We start from the raw sequence: 22311 nt of genomic DNA, 5'->3' as shown, positions 1-22311 counted from the left end.
GGGCGTGGCCTGCGCCGGGGGCGTGGCCTGCGCCGGGGGCGTGGCCTGCGCCGGGGGCGTGGCCTGCGCCGGGGCGGGCCCGGCGGGCGCCGCGCGCTGACTCCGTGTCCGGGCGCCGCCGCCGCCGCTCCGGAGTAAACAGCGCGGCCGGGGCCGCTCCGCTCCGCTCCCGCCCGCTGCAGCCCCCGCCATGGCCGGCCGCGGGGCTTTCCCGCTCAGCCCGCTGCCCCCCGCCGCCGCCCCGCCGCCCCCGGGGCCCGGTGCCGCCATCCTGCGGGGCCCCAGCCCCGCTCCGGCCGCTGCCGCCGCCCCGGGCTATCGCGCCATGGGCCCGGCCGCCGCGCAGTACCAGGTGAGCGGCTCGGGGATGCGGGAGGTCGGCGCGGGACGGGACCCGGCGGGCAGCGGGGAGGCCGCGCGGGGGGTGGCGGGCGCGGGGCCGGCCGTTGGGGCCTTCCCGGGGCTGGCGGCGGGGCCGGGCCGCTTCCAGCCGCCGGAGCCGCCCCGCGCTGCCCCGGGCTTAGGGGCGCAGCCTCCTCCGCCGGCCCCGCTCGAGCCCCGCGGCTGCGCTGCTGCCGGGTGTCGGTTGGGACGCCTCCACGCGCTTCCTCTTCCCCTGCGCTCGCTCGCAGTAAACCAGCCCCGCCCGGGGAGAGCGACGGCAGCGGGGAGCCGGAGCGGAGGAAACGGCCGGGCTGGGCGCCCGGGGCCGCTCCGCAGCCGTTGCCCGCAGCACGGAGCTGCCTTGAAACCTGTTTCCCTGCGTCTCTGGAGAGGTGGAGGGAAGCGTTGGGGCTGCTGAGGAGCTGGGGAACGAGCGAAGTAAAGCAGAGCAGGGAGCAGCCCTCCCAAAGCTGAATCCGTAGGGTTGGAAAAGACCTTTAAGATCGTCCAGTCCTCCAGCTTGAAGGTCTCCGAAGTCCATCCTGCTGCACGCCGAAGTTTCCAGCTCCTCCTTGCTCAGGAGTTGGTTTGGGGGGGTTAAAGCCCGGTTCTGCAGGGAGGGTTGGAATGGAGGAGCCTGGTTGTGCAACACGTTCCCATCCGGCGCTGCTCCCCTCCTCCGGGGCTGCTGCCGCCTTTGTGTGCCTTCAGACTTGACAGAGACGTGGAGCTGAGGCGATTGCCAGCACTTTAACACAAGATGAGGAAGCAAGTCCCCTCTGTTTAGCTTTCAGACCCCCTCAGGAAGGTGTCGGTGTTGCAAGGTGAGGTGGTGTGGCCAGGGCAGGCTGAGCAAGGTTGGGATCCGAGATGCAAAACGCACCTGAGGAGCTGGAGCAGGCAGGAGCTGCTCTCTGTGCTGGCTGCTTGCTTTATCCCCTCTCCGTGGCTGTGGAGCCCCAGGGGCTTGGCTCTGGCTCTGAGCTGCATCTGGCTGGCAGCTGGGAGGGGAGAGGGATGTGATCTGGGTGTGATCCCCAGCGTCTGCCCTTTGTTTGCTAATTGCCAGGGTAGGGAGAGCAGCTCCTCCTCTCCCAGTAGCCAACCCCCTCTATCCTCACAGGGCTTCTGTGCTCCCTGATGCCTTGGCTTCATGAAGGACTTGGGGATGTGGGCAGGAGGAGACACAGCAGGCCTGGTGCTGGGCAGTGAGTGCCTCCCTGTGCTTAGGGGCCCTGTAATCACTGGCTAATTAAACATCTGCTCGTCCTTTGGCCACCCTTGCATGCCTGCTGCTTATTTCCTCGTGCCTCAAACAAGGAGTTGGAAGAGTCCCTTGGGGAGTTCCCTGTGGGAGCTGCTGTTCCCAGAGCAGGCAGGTGCTGTGCTCAGAGCAAAGAGAAGAAGAGGAGGGTTGTTGCTGCAGGAGGAGGGTGCTCAGCTGAGCTGGGCAGTGAGCAGAGACCCTGTGCTGTCCCAGCCCCCAGCAGCCAGGTTGAGTTCAGCATGAGGGAAACCTTGTTTTGTTTGTTCAGGTGGGAGGTTCAGGCTTGGCAGAGGTTTTATTGCCCAGTGAAGGGGTTGGTGGCGTGGCAGGGAGCAGGTTTGGCTCTGTGTGGTGGAGATGGGAGCGTGCAGAGCCTGGCTCTGACCTCAAGGGTGGCAAGGAGCAGTATTCCTTAGCTGCCTCGTTCCAAAGGCTTGTATTGGTGCTTGCTGGTGAGAAGAAGCTGTGTTTCTGTGGGACAGGAGGGCTGCTGGGCTTCCAGCAACTCTGAAGGCAGCTCTCAGGGATCCCATCCCTGGGCAGGCAGCAGGGTGAAGGGATAAAGTCACTCGGCCAGGATGGAGGAGCTGGAGAAGTGGGCTGGGACAGAGCCAGGGGAAAGGTGGCCTGGGCATGTTGGAAAGGGTGCAGTGCAGCATGGGAGAGCATGGGAGAGCTCCACCTCATGTTGGGAGCAGAGGAAAACAGGGCTGGAGCTGCACCAGAGAGCTCTGCAGAAAGCTGTGATGCTGCTGGGGGCTGGGTGACCTCACCCTTCCCCAGGGATGTGGTTTCTAAGACAGGTTTCATCACAGCCTGGCCCTGAGTTCTCTGAAGCAGATGAGAGCTCTCCTCTCAGAGCAAGAGGCAGGAAAGGCAACAACACACACCACAGCACCCTTTGCTTCTCCTGAGGGAGCGTGGCAGCCAAGTTCCAGGTGGACATCAGCTCCAGGACTTGCTGTTGAAGGCTTTCACTCATCTTCCTCCAGCATTCCCTGGGCAGTTTCACACCAGGCACCTCTCTCTGCCCTTCCCACGTGCCTCCAGGCTGCTGGAGTTCTTCTTTCAAGCAGGAACCCAACACCTTTGTTCCTTGTTCCTGCTTGTGTTAGTGCCCATGTTTGGGTTTGAATCCCTGAGCCAGACCACCAGGGGGTTCAGATACACAGGTCTGTCTGCACCCAAACACCTCCACTGGCACTTGAAACGTTGCCAGCACGTGTCCTGAATCTGCTGCCTGGCTTTGCCTGCTGCTTTGCCCTTCTCCCTTTGCTTCCCTGTTCTCCTAGGCTGTGGCTTTTAGGTGAGAGGTGATCTTGGCTCCTGGAGCTCCTCCTGAATCAAAACACAGAGGGTTGAGGTGGTTTAGGGGCTTGCTGGGAGCAGGCTGCTGCCTGAAAGCTTACAGCAGCATCTTGGTAACAACAGCACCTCAAAGGAACAGACCTCTGCCAGCACAAACCCAGGCCCTGCCTGGCACCTTCCCAAGAGAGATTTGCTCACAGATAAGACTGAACAAAGAGGGGGAAATCACTCCTTTGGGAGGCTGCTCCCATTCCTCCTGGAGCCCAGGCTTGAGCAGTGACTTTAGGCACAAGCCCAGCCTGGTGTGGAGCTCAGATCCTGTTTGAACAGGGATTTGCCCCAGTGGGAAGTGCTGCTGTGTGAGCACGTGGGGAGGACCTCAGAGGGAGAGCTTGGCATCCATCCAGGGCTGTGCTTGCAAAGGATACACCTGGGCTTTGCTCCCTGATCCTTGTGTGCACAGAGTTGGGTGCATGGGGGCTCTCACCCTGATCCTTGTGTGCACAGAGTTGGGTGCATGGGGGCTCTCACCCCTGATCCTTGGGGTGCACAGAGTTGGGTGCATGGGGGCTCTCACCCTGATCCTTGTGGGCACAGAGTTGGGTGCATGGGGGCTCTCACCCTGATCCTTGTGTGCACAGAGTTGGGTGCATGGGGACTCTCACCCTGATCCTTGTGGGCACAGAGTTGGGTGCATGGGGGCTCTCACCCTGATCCTTGTGGGCACAGAGTTGGGTGCATGGGGGCTCTCACCCTGATCCTTGTGTGCACAGAGTTGGGTGCATGGGGGCTCTCACCCTGATCCTTGTGTGCACAGAGTTGGGTGCATGGGGGCTCTCACCCTGATCCTTGTGGGCACAGAGTTGGGTGCATGGGGGCTCTCACCCTTGTGTGCACAGAGTTGGGTGCATGGGGGCTCTCACCCTGATCCTTGTGTGCACAGAGTTGGGTGCATGGGGGCTCTCACCCTGACCCTTGTGTGCACAGAGTTGGGTGCATGGGGGCTCTCACCCTTGTGTGCACAGAGTTGGGTGCATGGGGGCTCTCACCCTGATCCTTGTGTGCACAGAGTTGGGTGCATGGGGGCTCTCACCCTGATCCTTGTGTGCACAGAGTTGGGTGCATGGGGGCTCTCACCCTGATCCTTGTGTGCACAGAGTTGGGTGCATGGGGGCTCTCACCCTGATCCTTGGGGTGCACAGAGTTGGGTGCATGGGGGCTCTCACCCTGATCCTTGTGTGCACAGAGTTGGGTGCATGGGGGCTCTCACCCTGATCCTTGTGTGCACAGAGTTGGGTGCATGGGGGCTCTCACCCTGATCCTTGTGGGCACAGAGTTGGGTGCATGGGGGCTCTCACCCTTGTGTGCACAGAGTTGGGTGCATGGGGGCTCTCACCCTGACCCTTGTGGGCACAGAGTTGGGTGCATGGGGGCTCTCACCCTTGTGTGCACAGAGTTGGGTGCATGGGGGCTCTCACCCTGATCCTTGTGTGCACAGAGTTGGGTGCATGGGGGCTCTCACCCTGATCCTTGGGGTGCACAGAGTTGGGTGCATGGGGGCTCTCACCCTGATCCTTGGGGTGCACAGAGTTGGGTGCATGGGGACTCTCACCCTGATCCTTGTGGGCACAGAGTTGGGTGCATGGGGGCTCTCACCCTTGTGTGCACAGAGTTGGGTGCATGGGGACTCTCACCCTGATCCTTGTGTGCACAGAGTTGGGTGCATGGGGACTCTCACCCTGATCCTTGTGTGCACAGAGTTGGGTGCATGGGGGCTCTCACCCTTGTGTGCACAGAGTTGGGTGCATGGGGGCTCTCACCCTGATCCTTGTGTGCACAGAGTTGGGTGCATGGGGACTCTCACCCTGATCCTTGTGTGCACAGAGTTGGGTGCATGGGGGCTCTCACCCTTGTGTGCACAGAGTTGGGTGCATGGGGGCTCTCACCCTGATCCTTGTGTGCACAGAGTTGGGTGCATGGGGGCTCTCACCCTGACCCTTGTGTGCACAGAGTTGGGTGCATGGGGGCTCTCACCCTGATCCTTGTGTGCACAGAGTTGGGTGCATGGGGGCTCTCACCCTGATCCTTGTGGGCACAGAGTTGGGTGCATGGGGGCTCTCACCCTTGTGTGCACAGAGTTGGGTGCATGGGGGCTCTCACCCTGACCCTTGTGTGCACAGAGTTGGGTGCATGGGGGCTCTCACCCTGATCCTTGTGTGCACAGAGTTGGGTGCATGGGGGCTCTCACCCTGATCCTTGTGTGCACAGAGTTGGGTGCATGGGGGCTCTCACCCTGACCCTTGTGTGCACAGAGTTGGGTGCATGGGGACTCTCACCCTGACCCTTGTGTGCACAGAGTTGGGTGCATGGGGACTCTCACCCTGATCCTTGTGTGCACAGAGTTGGGTGCATGGGGACTCTCACCCTGATCCTTGTGTGCACAGAGTTGGGTGCATGGGGGCTCTCACCCTGATCCTTGTGGGCACAGAGTTGGGTGCATGGGGGCTCTCACCCTTGTGTGCACAGAGTTGGGTGCATGGGGGCTCTCACCCTGATCCTTGTGTGCACAGAGTTGGGTGCATGGGGGCTCTCACCCTGATCCTTGTGTGCACAGAGTTGGGTGCATGGGGGCTCTCACCCTGATCCTTGTGTGCACAGAGTTGGGTGCATGGGGGCTCTCACCCTGATCCTTGTGGGCACAGAGTTGGGTGCATGGGGGCTCTCACCCTGATCCTTGTGTGCACAGAGTTGGGTGCATGGGGGCTCTCACCCTTGTGTGCACAGAGTTGGGTGCATGGGGGCTCTCACCCTGATCCTTGTGTGCACAGAGTTGGGTGCATGGGGACTCTCACCCTGATCCTTGTGTGCACAGAGTTGGGTGCATGGGGACTCTCACCCTGATCCTTGGGGTGCACAGAGCAAAACAGATGAGCATGAGGAAGAGCCTTTCCCCTTGTCAGGGAGATGCAGGGCAGAGCTGTGGGCTCAAGGAAGGTGAGGACAGGCTGTTCTCTGCTTTGCCTCCAGCCCAGCTTCTTGTGCATCCATCCTGCAGTTCCTTGCTCCCTTTGTTTCTCCCCCCAGCCTCTCATTTGTGGCCTGCTCCTTTCCTGGAGAAGGGGCCCTGGGCAGGCAGGGAGGTGCCACCATGCCAAGGAGCATCCCTGGAGCAGGCTCCCAGACTGCTGTTTGGAAGCAGCTGCCTGTGAGCAGAGCTGCCCTGGGCTGAACCGCTGAGGCAGGGCCAGCCCCCTTCGCTCTTCTGCCTCGGGCAGGGAGCACAAACAAGCTGCTTTCTGTCCCTTTTCCAAAGCTGGCTCTCGGTGGGGAAGGCTGGATGAGCTCCAGGTCGTTCCTCAGAGCTGAGCTTGCAAGCTTTGCCCTTTGTGTGCCCCGCTGGCTGGGGCGGCGCCCCGAGGGAAGGGTGGGCAGAGGGACGGCAGTGAGCTGGGGAGGGGTGGGCAGAGGGACAGGAATGAGCTGAGGAAGGAAGGCTCTTTGCTTTCAGCTACCCTCCTAAAAACAGCCTGAGTTTTGTCTTGCATGCTGCCAATATCCAAAGGAGGGGGGGAAGAGGCAGGAGGGGAGGGGGCCTCAGCAGAGCCGCTGCTTGGACGCAGGCAGAGGCTGGTCCTGCTTTGCCAAGACACTTCTCTGGTAGCAATTAGCAGGAAACTGAAAGGGAAAAAGCATCCATGTGGAGGATTCTGCCTTCCCCTGTCCTGTGGGTCTGTGCTGGGCTGGAACTGCCTCTCTCTCAGCAGCTCAGCTGTGCCTGATGGCTCTCAGATGTTGGTGAAGTGTGACGGATCCATTGGGCCTCGAGCTCAACCTCTCCCTGCTGACACAATTGTCTCCTTGCAGCCTCCAAAGAGCAGATGGGAGCTGTCAGATGCTCCCTCAGATGATTTCAGGGTTGCCTCCAAGCAGGTTTCAGGGCTGGGTCAGAAATGTGACCCATGGGGTGGTAGGGGAGAGCTCAGGGTGTGGAGAGGGGGGAGATGTCCCAGCTGAAGGAGCATCACCATGTGTGGACAAGGCCTTGCCCTGTCATACCCTGTCCCAGAGGGAACCTCTTTGACTTTCAGACCACTTTCCCTCTGGCATTGCTCACCAAAAGCCTCCCCTGGGCAGCTGGCTCCTTGCAGGTGGCTCCTTGCAGCCTCAGCAGGACACAGCTTGTCTTAGGGCTCCTGAAGCTCTGATGTCTCAGTTGCCAGCTGCTGCTCCTGGCTTCTGTGTTCTGCACAAGCTCTTGCAGGTGAATCAGCAGCCTTATGGGAACACAGCTCTGCTGGAGCCACACAGTGGCTCAGTCCCTGTGCTGCCTCTCCCAGAGCAAAGAGAATCACTGACTGGGCTTGGGAGGCACCTTTAGAGCTCATCCAGTGCAACCCCTCTGCCACAGCAGGTCCCACTTAGCTCAGGTCCCACAGGAACTGCTGCAGGGGCTTGTTCCTCCCTCTGCCCTTGGTGACCCTCAGCAGGTTCCTCTGTGCCCAACTCTGCAGCTGGTTGAGATCTGGCTGCCTGGCTGCACAACCAGTGCTCCCAGTTTGGTGCCAGCAGGGCACTTGCTGAAAGTCCCTCTGTGCCCTCCCCCAGGTGCTGACCCAGACTGGCCCCAGACCCCATCCCTGTGCAACTCCACTGGCCACAGGCCTCCAGCTCCATCCTGTGCCACTCATCACCCCCCTCTGGGCTCTGTCATTCTTGCCTTGGGATTAATTGGAGGGAGAAATTGGCTCCAGCCTTGTAGCAAGGGCAGCTTGGCAAGCCCCAGGCTCTGGAGGTGCTGCTTCAAAGGCAGGCTGAGCAGAGGTGGAGATGGGATTTGGTTGTGTAACAGGCTCAGGGTGTGCTGTGGAGCTTCCACGTGCAGCACTAATCCTGAGCCCTGCTGCTGCTCCCTGCTCAGCTCCAACGGGGGTTTTAGGCTCTCCCAAGCACTTGCAGAGCCAGCAGGAGCACCTCAGGCTCTTGCTGTTGCATTTCCAGCCAGGAGGTGAGTGTGTTTTGGCTAAACCAAGGCTGTGGAGGACGGGCAGGCCGTGGGTCCTGTGCTCCCAGCTCTCCCCTGCCAGGGCCTGGCACTGAAATCCATGCCCATGTGCAAAGGAGCTGATGCTGTTGGCTGCCTGGGCTGCTTGGGGATAACCAGGTGGCTTCTTTAGCTCTCTTGGTGCTGTGGGGGATGTCCTGGCACAGCACTAATGTTGCTCTGCTGGCTTGGTGACTCCCTCAGCTTCACACCTTGGCAGCAGCAGAGCTGGAGGATCAAAGGATGCTGCCTGGCTCTTGGCTGGGCCCTGTGGAGCAGGCTGCAGCATGTCAGGGCTGCCAGTCAGTCCTGGGGGGATGTGGACTGTTGCTGGAGGCCCTGGGGTGCAGACCTGTAGCAGGGTGGGTGCCAGTGTGCCAGAGGGAGGATGCAGAGGGGCTGGGAGGACAGCTCTGCCTCAGAACCCCGTGCAGGGGTGGCTGGATGTTGTGTTGTGGCTTGTAACTGCTCTTTCTGGGTCGTTGGAGGGGAGAAGCTCTTGCCTCCATCCCCTGTGCCTGGCAGTTTGGCTTCCTGCCTGCTGGTCCTGCTCCCCTCCCAGGCTGTGCATGTGCACTTCCCAGGGAGGATCCCACAGCCCAGGCCCAGGCCTTTGTGGGCTCTCACCCTCGTGACAGGGCCTCGTGATGCTCCAGCCTGCTCATCTCCTGCTGCTGCCACTGGCTTCTGCTCCATGCTCCTGTGAGCCTGGGCTGCTGCTGCCACTGGCTTCTGCTCCATGCTCCTGTGAGCCTGGGCTGCTGCTGCCACTGGCTTCTGCTCCATGCTCCTGTGAGCCTGGGCTGCTGCTGCCACTGGCTTCTGCTCCATGCTCCTGTGAGCCTGGGCTTCCCCTGCTGCTGCCACTGGCTTCTGCTCCATGCTCCTGTGAGCCTGGGCTGCTGCTGCCACTGGCTTCTGCTCCATGCTCCTGTGAGCCTGGGCTGCTGCTGCCACTGGCTTCTGCTCCATGCTCCTGTGAGCCTGGGCTGCTGCTGCCACTGGCTTCTGCTCCATGCTCCTGTGAGCCTGGGCTGCTGCTGCCACTGGCTTCTGCTCCATGCTCCTGTGAGCCTGGGCTTCCCCTGCTGCTGCCACTGGCTTCTGCTCCATGCTCCTGTGAGCCTGGGCTGCTGCTGCCACTGGCTTCTGCTCCATGCTCCTGTGAGCCCGGGCTGCTGCTGCCACTGGCTTCTGCTCCATGCTCCTGTGAGCCTGGGCTGCTGCTGCCACTGGCTTCTGCTCCATGCTCCTGTGAGCCTGGGCTGCTGCTGCCACTGGCTTCTGCTCCATGCTCCTGTGAGCCTGGGCTGCTGCTGCCACTGGCTTCTGCTCCATGCTCCTGTGAGCCTGGGCTGCTGCTGCCACTGGCTTCTGCTCCATGCTCCTGTGAGCCCGGGCTGCTGCTGCCACTGGCTTCTGCTCCATGCTCCTGTGAGCCTGGGCTGCTGCTGCCACTGGCTTCTGCTCCATGCTCCTTGCTGCTGCCACTGGCTTTGCTCAGCCCAGTCCTGCTTTCCAGCCACTTGCTGCAGCTTCCTGGGCTCCTGCTCTGTGCCTTGCCCACACCTCAGGGCTGGTGTCTGCTCGGCAAAGGTGACAGCCCTCCCAAGGCCACCTTTAACACTCACTCTCTGTGTCTCCCCTGGCAGAGGCCTGGCATGCCACCTGGCAGCAGGATGCCCATGGCAGGGCTGCAAGTGGGACCACCTGGAGCCCCCCCGTACGGAGCAGCCTCCCAGCTGAGGCCTGGCCTGCCCCAGGCCATGATGGACCCCTTCAGGAAGCGCCTGCTGACCCCCCAGGCACAGCCACCACTGCCCACCCAGAGGAGAGGGTAAGGGGCAGAGCTGGGATGGGCATCCACAGAGGGCTGGAGGGGGGCCTCAGGGCATAGCATGAGGGTGGGAGGGTGGGGAAGGGACTTTTAGAGCTGCTCATGCTCCAGCAGGTTGCCCTGGCTCAGGGGACACGGGAATGTGTCCAGGGGAGAACCTTCTGAGGAGCCTCCACAGCCTCCCTGGGCAGCCTCAGCTCAGCACCAAAGGAGCTTTTCCTGTGCCAGGAGCACTGCCTGTGTGCCAGCCTGTGCCTGGTTCCACCTTGTCCTGGCACTGGGCACCACACAGTGGCCCCAGGCTCTGACACCCACCCTGTAGGGACTGAGCAGCGTTGCTGAGGTGCCCCTTCAGCCTTCTCCTCCCCAAACACCTTCAGGTCTCTCAGCCTCATGCTCCAGTGCCCTGAGCACCTTGGTGTCCCTGCACTGGCCTCTCTCCAGCAGCCCCCTGTCCCTCTGCAGCTGGGGAGCCCAGCACTGGCCCCAGGACTCCACATGAAGCCTCAGCACATGTGGCAGAGAGAGCAGAACCTCCCTTGAGCTGCTGCCCACGCTCTCACCCTGTGTCCCACAGCTCCCTGCCCTGGGGAGCTCTTGCCACGAGGGTGAGGGCAGAGGTCACAGAGCTTGCAGCTTCCCCAGGCTTTGCTCTCTGTGCCACTGCCCCCTGTGTCTGTGTGTGTGCCAGAGGCCCCAGCACTGGCTCCTCAGGGCCTTTCTCCTTCCTGGGGAGGGGTTTGTGCTGGCTCTGGGGGTGGCAGCTTGCAGACCTTGGGGCTGCTCCATCTGTGGGGCTTTGCCAGCAGCTCCTCCTTTGTTTCCAACACTGTTAATCCCTTTGCTGTGTTTCTGTTGGCCACGAGGGTTTCCTGATGCCTGTTTCTCAGGGCAGGGTCCTTTGGTGCTCACACACTGCATCCACGTGCTCTGGCTCCATGGCAGGGCTGGTTGGGGACAGCTCAGATGGCCCTGTGACCCCTCCACACACACACACACAGAGCTTGTGTGTGTCCCTTGGGTGCTGGGGATGAAGGACAAGGGTGCAGCTTGGCCCAGAGCAGGGTGTCAGTGCCTTGGATGAGGCTGTGGCTGCGTTCCCAGGGGCTGGCTGTGTGGGATCAGCTGTGCTCAGCTGCTCAGGCATCCTCACTCCTGGCTGGCTGCACAGCAAGGCAGCAGGCTCTTCCAGCTGCTGATGGGGGGTGGCCAAAGAAGCAATTTCATCTGGCAAGAAAAGCTCAAAGGATTAGCTAAGGCTGCCCTCCCAGTGCCTGCCCCTGCTCCAGCAGCCCTGGGGAAGCCAGTGGACCTTGGACACCTCGTGATGCCTCTGACACGCTTGTGGCTGAGAGAGGGGAGAAGAGCCCAGGGCTGTGTGGCCTGACAGGGTACTGCAAGCTCAGAGAGAGCTAAAATGGCTGTGAGCTGGGCTGCAGCCCTGCTGTGGCTCTGCAGGCCCCTCTGTCACAGGGTGGGTTTGCTTTAAGCTGCTTTCAAGTGAGCTCCTTGGAACTGAGCTTTGGTTTGTGGAGCTGGGTGAATGTGAGGGATACTTGCAGAGTCAGGAATGCTGTCCTGCAGGTGGGAACATGCTCTGCAAGCACCTTCTTGCTTGCTTGTAGCACCAAAGCAGAGCCAGGGACTGCATTCCCTTCCCTTGGCTGGATCTGCTTGCTGCTTTGCTTCCCAGCACTGACAGCTCATGCTCTCACAGCATTTCTTTGTTCCTCTCTTCCAAGTCTGTGTCCCAGAGAGCAGCCCCCAAAAGAGGATTTGTTCCTGGATGGGGCCACAGGAGCAGAGCTGCTGCCTGAGCTCAGGGTGTGCAGCAGCTTCCCCTGGGGCAGGCAGCACCCACAAGAGCTGCAGGAGGCTTTTTGTCTCCTCTTGTTGATTTCTGTGCCTGTCTCTGTGCTTTCCACAGGGTGAAAAGGAGGAAGATGGCAGACAAGGTCCTGCCACAGAGGGTGAGTTGGTGCTGTGGCACGTGGGGAAGGAGCTGAGCTGCCAGAGGCTGGGTCTCTGTGTGCAGAGTGGGGATCTCACTGGTTCACATCCTTGGCACAAACCAACCTGGAAGGTTTCCTCCTCCTCTGGGGTGGTGGCAGAGGTTTGGGGTGTGCACACCATGGACAAGCAGGACTTTCAGAGACTCCAGGAGGAGCCTCAGCCTCTCCTGGGAGTCCCTCTTGACAATCCATTCCCTGCCTGTGACCTCCAGGCTGGCAGCTGGTGACAGGCTCCAAAGTGAGCTGTGCAGAGCAGCTCTGAGGTTTGGGGAGAGCTTGACAGGGCCAACTGACGCCACACTCATCCCTCAGTGGCTCTTTGGTCGTGCTGGGGCTGCTGTGGGGGTTTGAAACTCCATCCCAGTCCATGAGAGACTGGTTGCTTGTGTGTGGCAGATCAGAGAGCTGGTGCCAGAGTCCCAGGCCTACATGGATCTCCTGGCCTTCGAGCGCAAGCTGGACCAGACCATCGCCCGCAAGAGGATGGAGATCCAGGAGGCCATCAAGAAGCCTCTGACGGTGCGTGGGAGGGAGCTTGAGCAGCCCCTGAGGGTGCTGCCAGTCAGCCCCTGGCTCCAAGCATCCTTTGCATGTGCTTTGTGGCCCACAGCAAAAGAGGAAGCTGAGGATTTACATCTCCAACACTTTCACCCCAGCCAAAGAGGAAGGAGAGGGCGGGGAGCGCGTGGCCTCGTGGGAGCTGCGTGTGGAGGGCAAGCTGCTGGAGGATGTAAGGCTCCCCCTGCCAGCCTCAGTGGGCTTGGCAAAGCCCTTGAAGCTCCTGGAGTCCAAGGCCTGCTCTCACACTGCCAAGCCCACCATGGCCCTCAGCAGTGTGACTGTGTTCCCAACAGGGACCAAGTGGTGGTGTGAGGAGCGCTGGGCCTGTGTGCTGGGCTGGATTTGAGCCTGTGGGTGCTGGGAAGGATGAAGCCAAGTCTTTCTGCCTCTATTTTACAGCCCAGCAAACAGAAGAGGAAGTTCTCCTCCTTCTTCAAGAGCCTTGTCATTGAGCTGGACAAAGAGCTGTATGGACCTGACAACCACCTGGTGGAGGTGAGGCAGGAGGCTCCTGGCCACAGGCAGTAGCCAAAGAGTGATGGGGGGTGGTCCTGCTGCTGTCCCTGGGGGGGCTCAGCTCCCCTCAGCTTGTCCTGCTGCCAGCTGGGCTCCAGCAAAGTGCTTTTGGTTGCTGGGAAGCACTGCCAGAGCCTCCTTTGGGTGATGGCACTGCTGGCAAGGCTCCTGCCTGCTGGGCTCTTCCCCTCCCTCACAGAAGTGGGAGGCTGCAGTGAGGCTGTGGCTCTGAGGGACAGCCCTGGCTCCCACACAGCTCCAAAAGTCAGGCCCAAGTTGAGTGATGATGGTGCAGAAAGGCTCCTTGGTACCTCACAGGCCTGCTGCCTTGCTGGAAGGGCCTTGGGCAGATGAAGCACTGCCTGGGAGAGGGGGATCAGGGCTTCTGGGGGGCTCCTGCAGCCACCTCATGCTTTTTCCTCAGGAAATGTTTCTGTGGTGGGGATGAGCCCCTTTCACATGCAGGGTGGTCTGTGAGTGGTGCAGGATTGATCCCACATTGATCCCAGGAGCTGTTTGAGCCCTGGACACGAAGCTCTCCAAGCTGTGACTCCCCCAGCACATCCCCTGTTATCTGTGGCACTGGCTGAGCTCTCTGCCTCCCCTAGAGCAGCAGGGGAGCCTAGAGGGGTCTGTCCTGCTCCTGGAGCTGAGCAGTGTCCCTTTGGTGTCTCACAGTGGCACCGGCTGCCCACGACCCAGGAGACTGATGGCTTCCAGGTGAAACGCCCCGGTGATGTCAATGTCAAGTGCACCCTGCTGCTCATGCTGGACCACCAAGTAAGGGCTGCACAGGGCAGGGCCTGGCCTGGGGGAGGTGCAAAGGAGCACACAGAGCTCCAGGCACAGCCCCTGCAGTGGCACAAGGGTTGTGTGGGACACAAGGCACCAGCACCCCCCAACCCTGTGTCCCCACAGCCCCCACAGTATAAACTGGACCCTCGCCTGGCTCGGCTGCTGGGGGTGCACACCCAGACCCGGGCCAGCATCATGCAGGCACTGTGGCTCTACATCAAGCACAACAAGCTGCAGGACAGTCATGAGAAGGAATACATCAACTGCAACCGCTACTTCCGGCAGGTCAGCCCCAGGGGCTGGGAGCACAGCCCCCTCCTCCCCAGGAAAAGCATCCACCAGCCCCCTTTAGCACAGAAGCCCACAGTGCTGGGGGTGGAAGGGTCCTGCAGAGCTGCCCCAGCCCCTCCTACAGCCGGATCCCCTGGATCAGGGGGCACAGGAATGTGTTCAGGTGGGGTTGGGAACCTCCTGAGGAGCCTCCAAACCCTGTCTGGGCAGCCTGGGCCAGGGCTCCCTCAGCTCAGCAGCAAAGGAGCTTCTCCTCCTGTGCCAGTGGAACTCTTGGTGTTCAGTTTATTACCATTACCCTTTGTCCTGTCCTTTGTACCACACACCAATCACTGGCCCCGTCCTCTCACCACCAGCCCCTGAGGTGTATTGATCAGCATTGATAACAACACAGACAGGCCCCTTCCCCAGGCTCTAGCTTGCATCTCTCAGCTCCCCCACAACAAACCAGGGCTGGGCAAGTTCCCCTCCCTCCTCCCATGGCCATCCCTCCCATGCAGGGCCAGCAACCCTTCTGCTTTGCCCCCTCCCAGATCTTTAACTGCGTCCGCATGCGCTTCTCCGAGATCCCCATGAAGCTGGCGGGGCTGCTGCAGCACCCAGACCCCATCATCATCAACCACACCATCAGGTGGGGCTGGAGGGGGGGAGCTGTGGGTGCAGGGGCAGAGGTGCCACCCCATCAGGGTGCAGGGGCAGAGGTGCCACCCCATCAGGGTGCAGGGGCAGAGGTGCCTCCCCATCAGGGTGCAGAGGTGCCACCCCATCAGGGTGCAGGGGCAGAGGTGCCTCCCCATCAAGGTGCAAGAAGGGAGAGGGCTCCAGCCCAAAGCAGCGGTGAGGAGTCACTTGGGAGGGGAAGGATCAGCCAAATAACTCTGGGGGAGGTTTTGGGGGGCAGTCAGGGTGGTATCAGGGTGGAGGCTGAGCAGATGCACCCCCCAAACTCTTGGTTTCCCCCCCAGTGTGGACCCCAATGACCAGAAGAAGACAGCCTGCTACGACATCGATGTGGAGGTGGACGATCCCCTGAAAGCTCAGATGAGCAACTTCCTGGCTTCCACCACCAACCAGCAGGAGATTGCCTCCCTGGATGCCAAGGTGGGCTTGGTGGGCAGCTGTGTTGTGGGGGAGAAGGTCCCACAACCCCCTTTTCATCTCACCCTTTGGCACATGCCCAGATTCACGAGACCATCGAGTCCATCAACCAGCTGAAGACGCAGCGCGATTTCATGCTGAGCTTCAGCAACAACCCCCAGGATTTCATCCAGGAGTGGATCAAATCCCAGAGGAGGGACCTCAAGGTAAAAGCTCCTGGTGCTGGCAGGAAGGGATGAGGCTGAAGGGATCCCTCCTTGGTGCTCAGCCTCTGTGTGTGTGTGTGTGTGTGTGTGTGTCCCCAACCCTGGCTTTTGCTCAGATCATAACAGATGTGATCGGGAACCCCGAGGAGGAGCGACGAGCTGAGTTCTACCAGCAGCCCTGGGCCCAGGAGGCTGTGGGCAGACACATCTTTGCCAAGGTGGGTCCCTGAGTCAGGATGGCAGCAGGGGAAGGGGGGAGGGTGGGTGGTCCCTGGGCTGCAGCCCCTCTCCTTGCCTGAGCACCTGCGTGTCCTCCAGGTGCAGCAGCGGCGGCAGGAACTGGAACAAGTGCTGGGGATCCGCCTCACCTAAGGGGCTGTGGGAGCTGCTCTTCCTCCTCCTCCTCCTCATCCTCCTCCCTCAGCCTCATGGTACTTCTGACTGGAATCAAAACACAGCACTTGCACACAAACCCTATGTGCCTGGAGGGCCTGGGAGCCCCCTGGCCTCCCCCCCCGGGCTCCCCTCAGGCAGAGCTCAGTGGAGGCTCCCCCACAACAGCCCTCTTATGCTTTTGCATCCTTTGCCTCTTCCCCAGCAGCCCTCCTTCCTCCTCCTTCCTCCTCCTCCTCTGGTCCCACAGCCCTCCTGGAGTTGCTGCCCAGCCCTCCCTGAGCCCAGCCCCTGAAGGGCAGCTTGTCCTGCCCCTATTGCAACCAAAGGCCCGTCCTTCCCTCCCCCAGCCCCTGGCCCAACCTTTTGCACTATTTCTTTGTTTATTTTGTTGAACAGGTTTTATATAAAAAAGAGAAAAAGGAAGAGAGAGGGGGGAAAAAAATAGTAGGAAGCATTTTGTACAGTTAATATATTGAGTTCCTCTCCTGCTGCACTCATGGCCTCCAGCCATGCAGTTGCTTCAGGGTGGGCTCACAAGGGCTGGCTCAGCCCAAGCTTCTTGTTTATAGCTAAGCAAGGTGTTTAGGGTGAAAGTTGTTGACAATCAGTTGATTACTCTCCCTCCCTCCCCCATTCCTTGACATCATTAACAACTCATCTTGTGAGCTCTGGGGAGGGGGAGAAGCTCTGTCCCTGGGGGCACTGAGGACAGCAGGGCAATGAGCCACAGCCGTGGGGGGGTGCAGGGAGAGAACTGGAGCTACTGGGGAAGAGGGGGAGCACGGTGCTGGGGCTGAAGGGATGGTGCCAGTCCCCCCTTGAAGTGCCTTAACCCCAGAGGCTCCTCGGGGCAGAGCAGCTGGGAGGGGAGAGGGGGCGTTTACATATTCCAGGGTGTATGGCTCAGGGGTACCTGCTCTGCCTCTCCTGTAACCTTTGGTTTTTTGGGTCTATTTTGGATATTTTCTAATAAAACCAGTTAGCAGCAGCTTCTTTGTGTGTGTGTGTGTGCTGGGGGGCTGCAGCCCCTCCCTTCCCCCAAATCATGTCCCAAGTGTGGCCAGGGCAGCACTTTATTGGAGGCAGCACAACCCGAGGAGAAGCCCCAGCCTCACCCTTACTTCCACAGCTTCTTGATGGACATGTTCTTCTCACTGTCCTTCTGCATCACCTGGGAAAGGAACAAACAATTTCCAGCCCACAGCCCTGCAAGCTGGGTACAAACAACCCCCCAAATCAGCCCAGCCCTGCACAGGGAGGGCAGCGTGACTCCATCACCTCTTCCACCTCATCACCAGTGTGGGGACAACCCTCTCTGACCCCACAGCTTGATTCCCTCAGAGCTGTGCAGGACACTTTGTACCTCCCCAAAGTGGAGCTGGTGGTGGAGGAACTCCCCCCTTTCTCTGCCTCCTCCACAACACTCACCTTGGCTACAGCCATTTCAAAGTCTTCTTGCGTGACGTGCACCCGCCGCTCCCTCAGGGCGTACATGCCAGCTTCCGTGCACACCCCCTGCCAGGGAGATCAGGACACAGGGAGGTCAGAGGACAGAGGGAGAAGGGAGGGCAAGCCCAGGGGGGCACACACAGCCCCTGTGCCCCTCACCTTGACCTCAGCCCCCGAGGCGCCGGGCATGAGCTCCGCGATCTTGCGCAGGTTGATGCCGCGCGTCAGGTTCATCTTCCGCGAGTGGATCTTGAGGATGTCCAGGCGAGCCTGGAGGAGGAAGAGGAGGAGCAAAGAGAGCTGAAGGAATCACACCCCCCTCCAGGGAAGAGCAGTGATAAAAGGAGAGAGGGTAACCCCAACCTACCTCCTCGTTGGGAGGGGGGAACTCGATCTTCCTGTCGATGCGGCCGGGGCGCAGCAGAGCCGAGTCCAGGATGTCGATGCGGTTGGTGGCCATGATCACCTGAGCGGGGAAGGGGAGAGGAGGGGACACAAGTGTCACCCTGCTGGCAGCACAGGGGCCTGCCTGGGGATGGCCACCTTCCCTACCTTGATGTTCTTGGTGGCCTCGAAGCCGTCGAGCTGGTTGAGGAGCTCGAGCATGGTGCGCTGCACCTCGCTGTCCCCGCCGGAGCCGCCCTCCAGGCGCGACGAGCCGATGGAGTCGATCTCATCCATGAAGATGATGGAGGGAGCGTGTTCCCGAGCCATGACGAACAGCTCCCGCACCATGCGGGCACCTGGGGGGCACAGAGGGGCAGGGCCTCACAGCCACAGCCCTGCAGCCTGCCCCTGACCCACCCAGCACCAGCTGCAGAGCTGCCCCAGCCCCTGCTCCAGCAGCTTCTCCTGGCTCAGGGGGCACAGGAACGTGTCCACCTCCTGAGGAGCCTCCACACCCTCCCTGGGCAGCCTGGGCCAGGGCTCCCTCAGCTCAGCACCAAAGGAGTTTGTCCTCCTGTGCCAGGGCACTGCCCCCCTCAGCTTTCCCTAGCCCAGGCCCCAGCAGGCAGCTCTCCCTGCCCTTACCTTCCCCGATGAACTTCTGCACCAGCTCGGAGCCCGACACGCGGATGAAGGTGCAGTCGGTGTGATGAGCCACAGCCCTGGCCAGCAAGGTCTTGCCTGTGCCTGGGGGGCCGTAGAGCAGCACCCCCTGAAACAGCCAAACACATCCCCCTCAGCACCCCTGCAACAGCCACACACCCCTGCAGCAGCCACACAGCCCCAGCCCAGCAGCACTTGCCTTGGGCTGGGCGATCCCCAGCGCCTCGAAGAGCTCGGGGTGCTTGACAGGCAGCTCAATCACTTCCTTGATCTCCTTGATCTGCTTGTCCAAACCTCCAATCATCTCATAAGTGGAATCTGGGACCTTCTCCACCATCATGAGGGACACCAGAGGGTCCACTTTGTTGGGCAGGATCTTGTGCAGGGTGTAGCTGTCGTTGCGAAGGGCCACGCGGCAGTTGGGGGTCACCTGGGGCGAAGCAGAGTGTGGGGAGGGGGCTCAGCACCCCTGGGGCAGGGCAAGGGGGGTGGCCAGGACCAGGCCTCATCACACTCACATCATTAATGTCGATGTTCTTGTCCACATCCACCACAAACTTCCCCTCTGGGTGCACCTGGAAGGCAGCAGTTGTGAGGCATTTCTCCCTCATGGCCACAGGAGAGGGAGAGGAGGCAGCCAGGGAGCTCAGGCACAGCCAAACACCCTCCAACCCCCTCCCCTCCAGCCTGGGGAAGCTTTGAGCCCAGGAGATCCTTTCCCTCTGGACAAAGAGCTCTCACATCACATCTTTTGGGTGTTCCATCCCCTCTTAGCTCATGCTCACACTCACTCCCAGCCCCGTGAGGGCAAAGGGAGGGTGTCAAGCCCCAGTTGGCTCAATCTGCCCCCAGGGCTGCTCAGCCTCATACCTTGACAAGCACTTTCTTCTTGTCCATGGCTCTCACCACCTCACCCACGTAGGAGCCCTGCTCCTGCAGCAGCTGCAGCTCCTCCCGCAGCAGGCGCACTGGGGAGAGGGAGATGTGCCCTCAGCCCCCTGCCACACAGCCCCAGGCAGGCCAGGAGCCAGCAGCCCAGCAGGCAGGAGCAGCCCCAGAGGCCTGAGAGAGGAAAAAGAGAAGAGTTGAGCCCTACCCTTGGCGTTCAGCTCGTTCCTCTGCGCTTGCAGGCGCCGCAGGTTCTGGCTCTTCTCGTTCACAATGAGCTGGGGAGAAGGAGGATAAAGCTCTGCTGAGTCCCACACAGCACTGGCAGCCAGGCAGGTGCCAGGATAGTGCCCTGGAGAGGGAGCAGCCCTTGCCAGCAGCAGGGGGCTGTGGGCTCACCTGCAGCTCCTCGATCTTGGACAGGTAGTACTGCCGCAGCCCGGTGCCGCCTTTGCCCTCATCCATCTCCATCTGGGACACAGCAGAGCTCAGCAGCGCCGACTTTTACCCTCAGGAGCTCCCCACTGCCCCCTGGAGCCCCCAAACCCACCCGTTCCCCTCAGCCCCGGAGACCCCAAACCCACCTGTTCTCCTCCAAACCCGCCCATTCCCCTCAGCCCCAGAGCCCCCAAACCCGTCTGTTCCCCTCAGCCCCAGAGCCCCCAAACCCGTCTGTTCCCCTCAGCCCCCAAACCCGTCTGTTCCCCTCAGCCCCAGAGCCCCCAAACCCGTCTGTTCCCCTCAGCCTCTAAACCCGTCCGTTCCCCTCAGCTCCGGAGCCCCCAAACCCACCTGTTCTCCTCCAAACACGCCCGTTCCCCTCAGCTCCGGAGCCCCCAAACCCGCCCGTTCCCCTCAGCTCCAGAGCCCCCAAACCCGTCTGTTCCCCTCAGCTCCGGAGCCCCCAAACCCGCCCGTTCCCCTCAGCCCCGGAGACCCCAAACCCGCCCGTTCCCCTCAGACAGAGAACCCCCAAACCCGCCTGTTCCCCTCAGCTCCAGAGCCCCCAAACCCGCCCGTTCTCCTCAGCCCCCAAACCCGCCGGTTCCCCTCAGACAGAGAACCCCCAAACCCGCCTGTTCCCCTCAGCTCCAGAGCCCCCAAACCCGCCCGTTCCCCTCAGCTCCGGAGACCCCAAACCCGCCCGTTCCCCTCAGCCCCAGAGCCCCCAAACCCGCCCGTTCCCCTCAGCCCCGGAGACCCCAAACCCGCCCGTTCCCCTCAGCTCCGGAGACCCCAAACCCGCCCGTTCCCCTCAGCTCCGGAGACCCCAAACCCGTCCGTTCCCCTCAGCCCCGGAGACCCCAAACCCGCCCGTTCCCCTCAGCCCCGGAGACCCCAAACCCGTCCGTTCCCCTCAGCCCCGGAGACCCCAAACCCGCCCGTTCCCCTCAGCTCCGGAGACCCCAAACCCGCCCGTTCCCCTCAGCCCCGGAGACCCCAAACCCGCCCGTTCCCCTCAGCCCCGGAGACCCCAAACCCGCCCGTTCCCCTCAGACAGAGAACCCCCAAATCCCCCTGTTCCCTCAGCCCTTTAGACCCCAAACCCGCCCGTTCCCCTCAGCCCCCAAACCTGCCTGTTCCCCTCAGCCCCCAAACCCGCCCGTTCCCCTCAGCCCCGGAGACCCCAAACCCGCCCGTTCCCCTCAGCCCTTGAGACCCCAAACCCGCCCGTTCCCCTCAGCCCCTGAGCCCCCAAACCCGCCCGTTCCCCTCAGCCCCGGAGACCCCAAACCCGCCCGTTCCCCTCAGCTCCGGAGACCCCAAACCCGTCCGTTCCCTTCAGCTCCGGAGACCCCAAACCCGCCCGTTCCCCTCAGCTCCGGAGACCCCAAACCCGTCCGTTCCCCTCAGCCCCGGAGACCCCAAACCCGCCCGTTCCCCTCAGCCCCGGAGACCCCAAACCCGCCCGTTCCCCTCAGCTCCGGAGACCCCAAACCCGCCCGTTCCCCTCAGCTCCGGAGACCCCAAACCCGCCCGTTCCCCTCAGCCCCGGAGACCCCAAACCCGCCCGTTCCCCTCAGACAGAGAACCCCCAAATCCCCCTGTTCCCTCAGTCCCGGAGACCCCAAACCCGCCCGTTCCCCTCAGCCCCCAAACCCGCCCGTTCCCCTCAGCCCTTTAGACCCCAAACCCGCCCGTTCCCCTCAGCCCCCAAACCTGCCTGTTCCCCTCAGCCCCGGAGACCCCAAACCCGCCCGTTCCCCTCAGCCCTTGAGACCCCAAACCCGCCCGTTCCCATCAGCCCTTTAGACCCCAAACCTGCCCGTTCCCCTCAGCTCCGGAGACCCCAAACCCGCCCGTTCCTCTCAGCCCTTTAGACCCCAAACCTGCCCGTTCCCCTCAGCTCCGGAGACCCCAAACCCGCCCGTTCCCCTCAGCTCCGGAGACCCCAAACCTGCCCGTTCCCCTCAGCTCCGGAGACCCCAAACCCGCCCGTTCCCCTCAGCCCCTGAGCCCCCAAACCCGCCCGTTCCCCTCAGCCCCTGAGCCCCCAAACCCGCCTGTTCCCCTCAGCTCCGGAGACCCCAAACCCGCCTGTTCTCCTCCAAACCCGCCCGTTCCCCTCAGCCCCGGAGACCCCAAACCCGCCCGTTCCCCTCAGCTCCTGAGCCCCCAAACCCGCCCGTTCCCCTCAGCTCCTGAGCCCCCAAACCCGCCTGTTCGCCTCAGGCACCCCCCGCGCTCCCCATTCCCCTCCCGCCGGCAGCTCCCGCGCCCCCGCGTTCCCTCGCAGCCCCGCAGGTGCCCTCAGCAGCCCCTCACGAGCCTCCCCCGCTCCCCGTGGCGCCGAGTCACGGTGCCCGCCAGGCCCCGGCCGAGCCCCGGCGGCAGCACGGCGCGTCCCGCGCAGCCCCGTGGCGGCCGGTTCGGCCCCGCTCAGCCCCACCGCGGCCCGGCCCCGCCGTACCTGCTCGGGCCCGTCCACCGCCATCTTCTCCGCCGGCATCGGGCCCGGCTCCGCCGCCGCCGCTAGAGATGGCGGCCGCGCCGCTTCCGCCGCCGGCGCATGCGCAGCCACGGCCCGGCCGCCACGTTGGTGCGGTCAAACGGGATGGCGCCGAGCCGTAAGGGCCCGGAGGAGCGAGGCCGGGCCGCGAACGGGCCTCCGAGGGAGCTCCTTTCCGTCCCCTTCCCTCTCCTCCCGCCCGGCGGCGGTGGGGTGGGTGGCGGCGGGGCGGGCGGCGGCCATGGCGCCGCTCTCAAGATGG

At 62.1% G+C, this 22311-nt stretch overlaps 2 protein-coding genes and 1 long non-coding RNA gene across 3 annotated transcripts; 2 read left to right on the top strand and 1 right to left on the bottom strand.

Moving 5' to 3' along the window:
- The first annotated feature begins 83 nt into the window (after positions 1–83).
- Positions 84–16700, top strand: LOC104563040 (SWI/SNF-related matrix-associated actin-dependent regulator of chromatin subfamily D member 2). Its single transcript, XM_062019468.1, has 13 exons — positions 84–352; positions 9653–9837; positions 11765–11807; positions 12246–12368; positions 12460–12579; positions 12810–12905; positions 13605–13706; positions 13845–14006; positions 14546–14643; positions 14978–15113; positions 15194–15316; positions 15433–15534; positions 15635–16700. Exons 1-13 carry the CDS (start codon positions 191–193, stop codon positions 15686–15688), a joined length of 1506 nt encoding a protein of 501 aa, XP_061875452.1. The 5' UTR covers positions 84–190; the 3' UTR covers positions 15689–16700.
- On the top strand, positions 508–1662 carry LOC133628962 (uncharacterized). Its single transcript, XR_009820932.1, has 2 exons — positions 508–1208; positions 1508–1662. It is a non-coding gene; the product is annotated as an uncharacterized LOC133628962 (long non-coding RNA).
- Positions 16167–22269, bottom strand: LOC133628961 (26S proteasome regulatory subunit 8). The gene is made up of 12 exons (XM_062019469.1): positions 22011–22269; positions 19499–19570; positions 19308–19377; positions 19082–19179; positions 18730–18786; positions 18411–18641; positions 18194–18320; positions 17714–17904; positions 17529–17627; positions 17321–17431; positions 17141–17227; positions 16167–16883 (listed from the first exon to the last, which is right to left on the bottom strand). Exons 1-12 carry the CDS (start codon positions 22047–22049, stop codon positions 16830–16832), a joined length of 1236 nt encoding a protein of 411 aa, XP_061875453.1. The 5' UTR covers positions 22050–22269; the 3' UTR covers positions 16167–16829.
- Between the last annotated feature and the right edge of the window lie 42 nt (positions 22270–22311).

The sequence above is a fragment of the Colius striatus genome, chromosome Z (genome assembly GCF_028858725.1).
Source record: "Colius striatus isolate bColStr4 chromosome Z, bColStr4.1.hap1, whole genome shotgun sequence".
NCBI classification, from domain to species: domain Eukaryota; kingdom Metazoa; phylum Chordata; class Aves; order Coliiformes; family Coliidae; genus Colius; species Colius striatus.
This window is presented reverse-complemented; position numbering and strand designations above follow the sequence as displayed.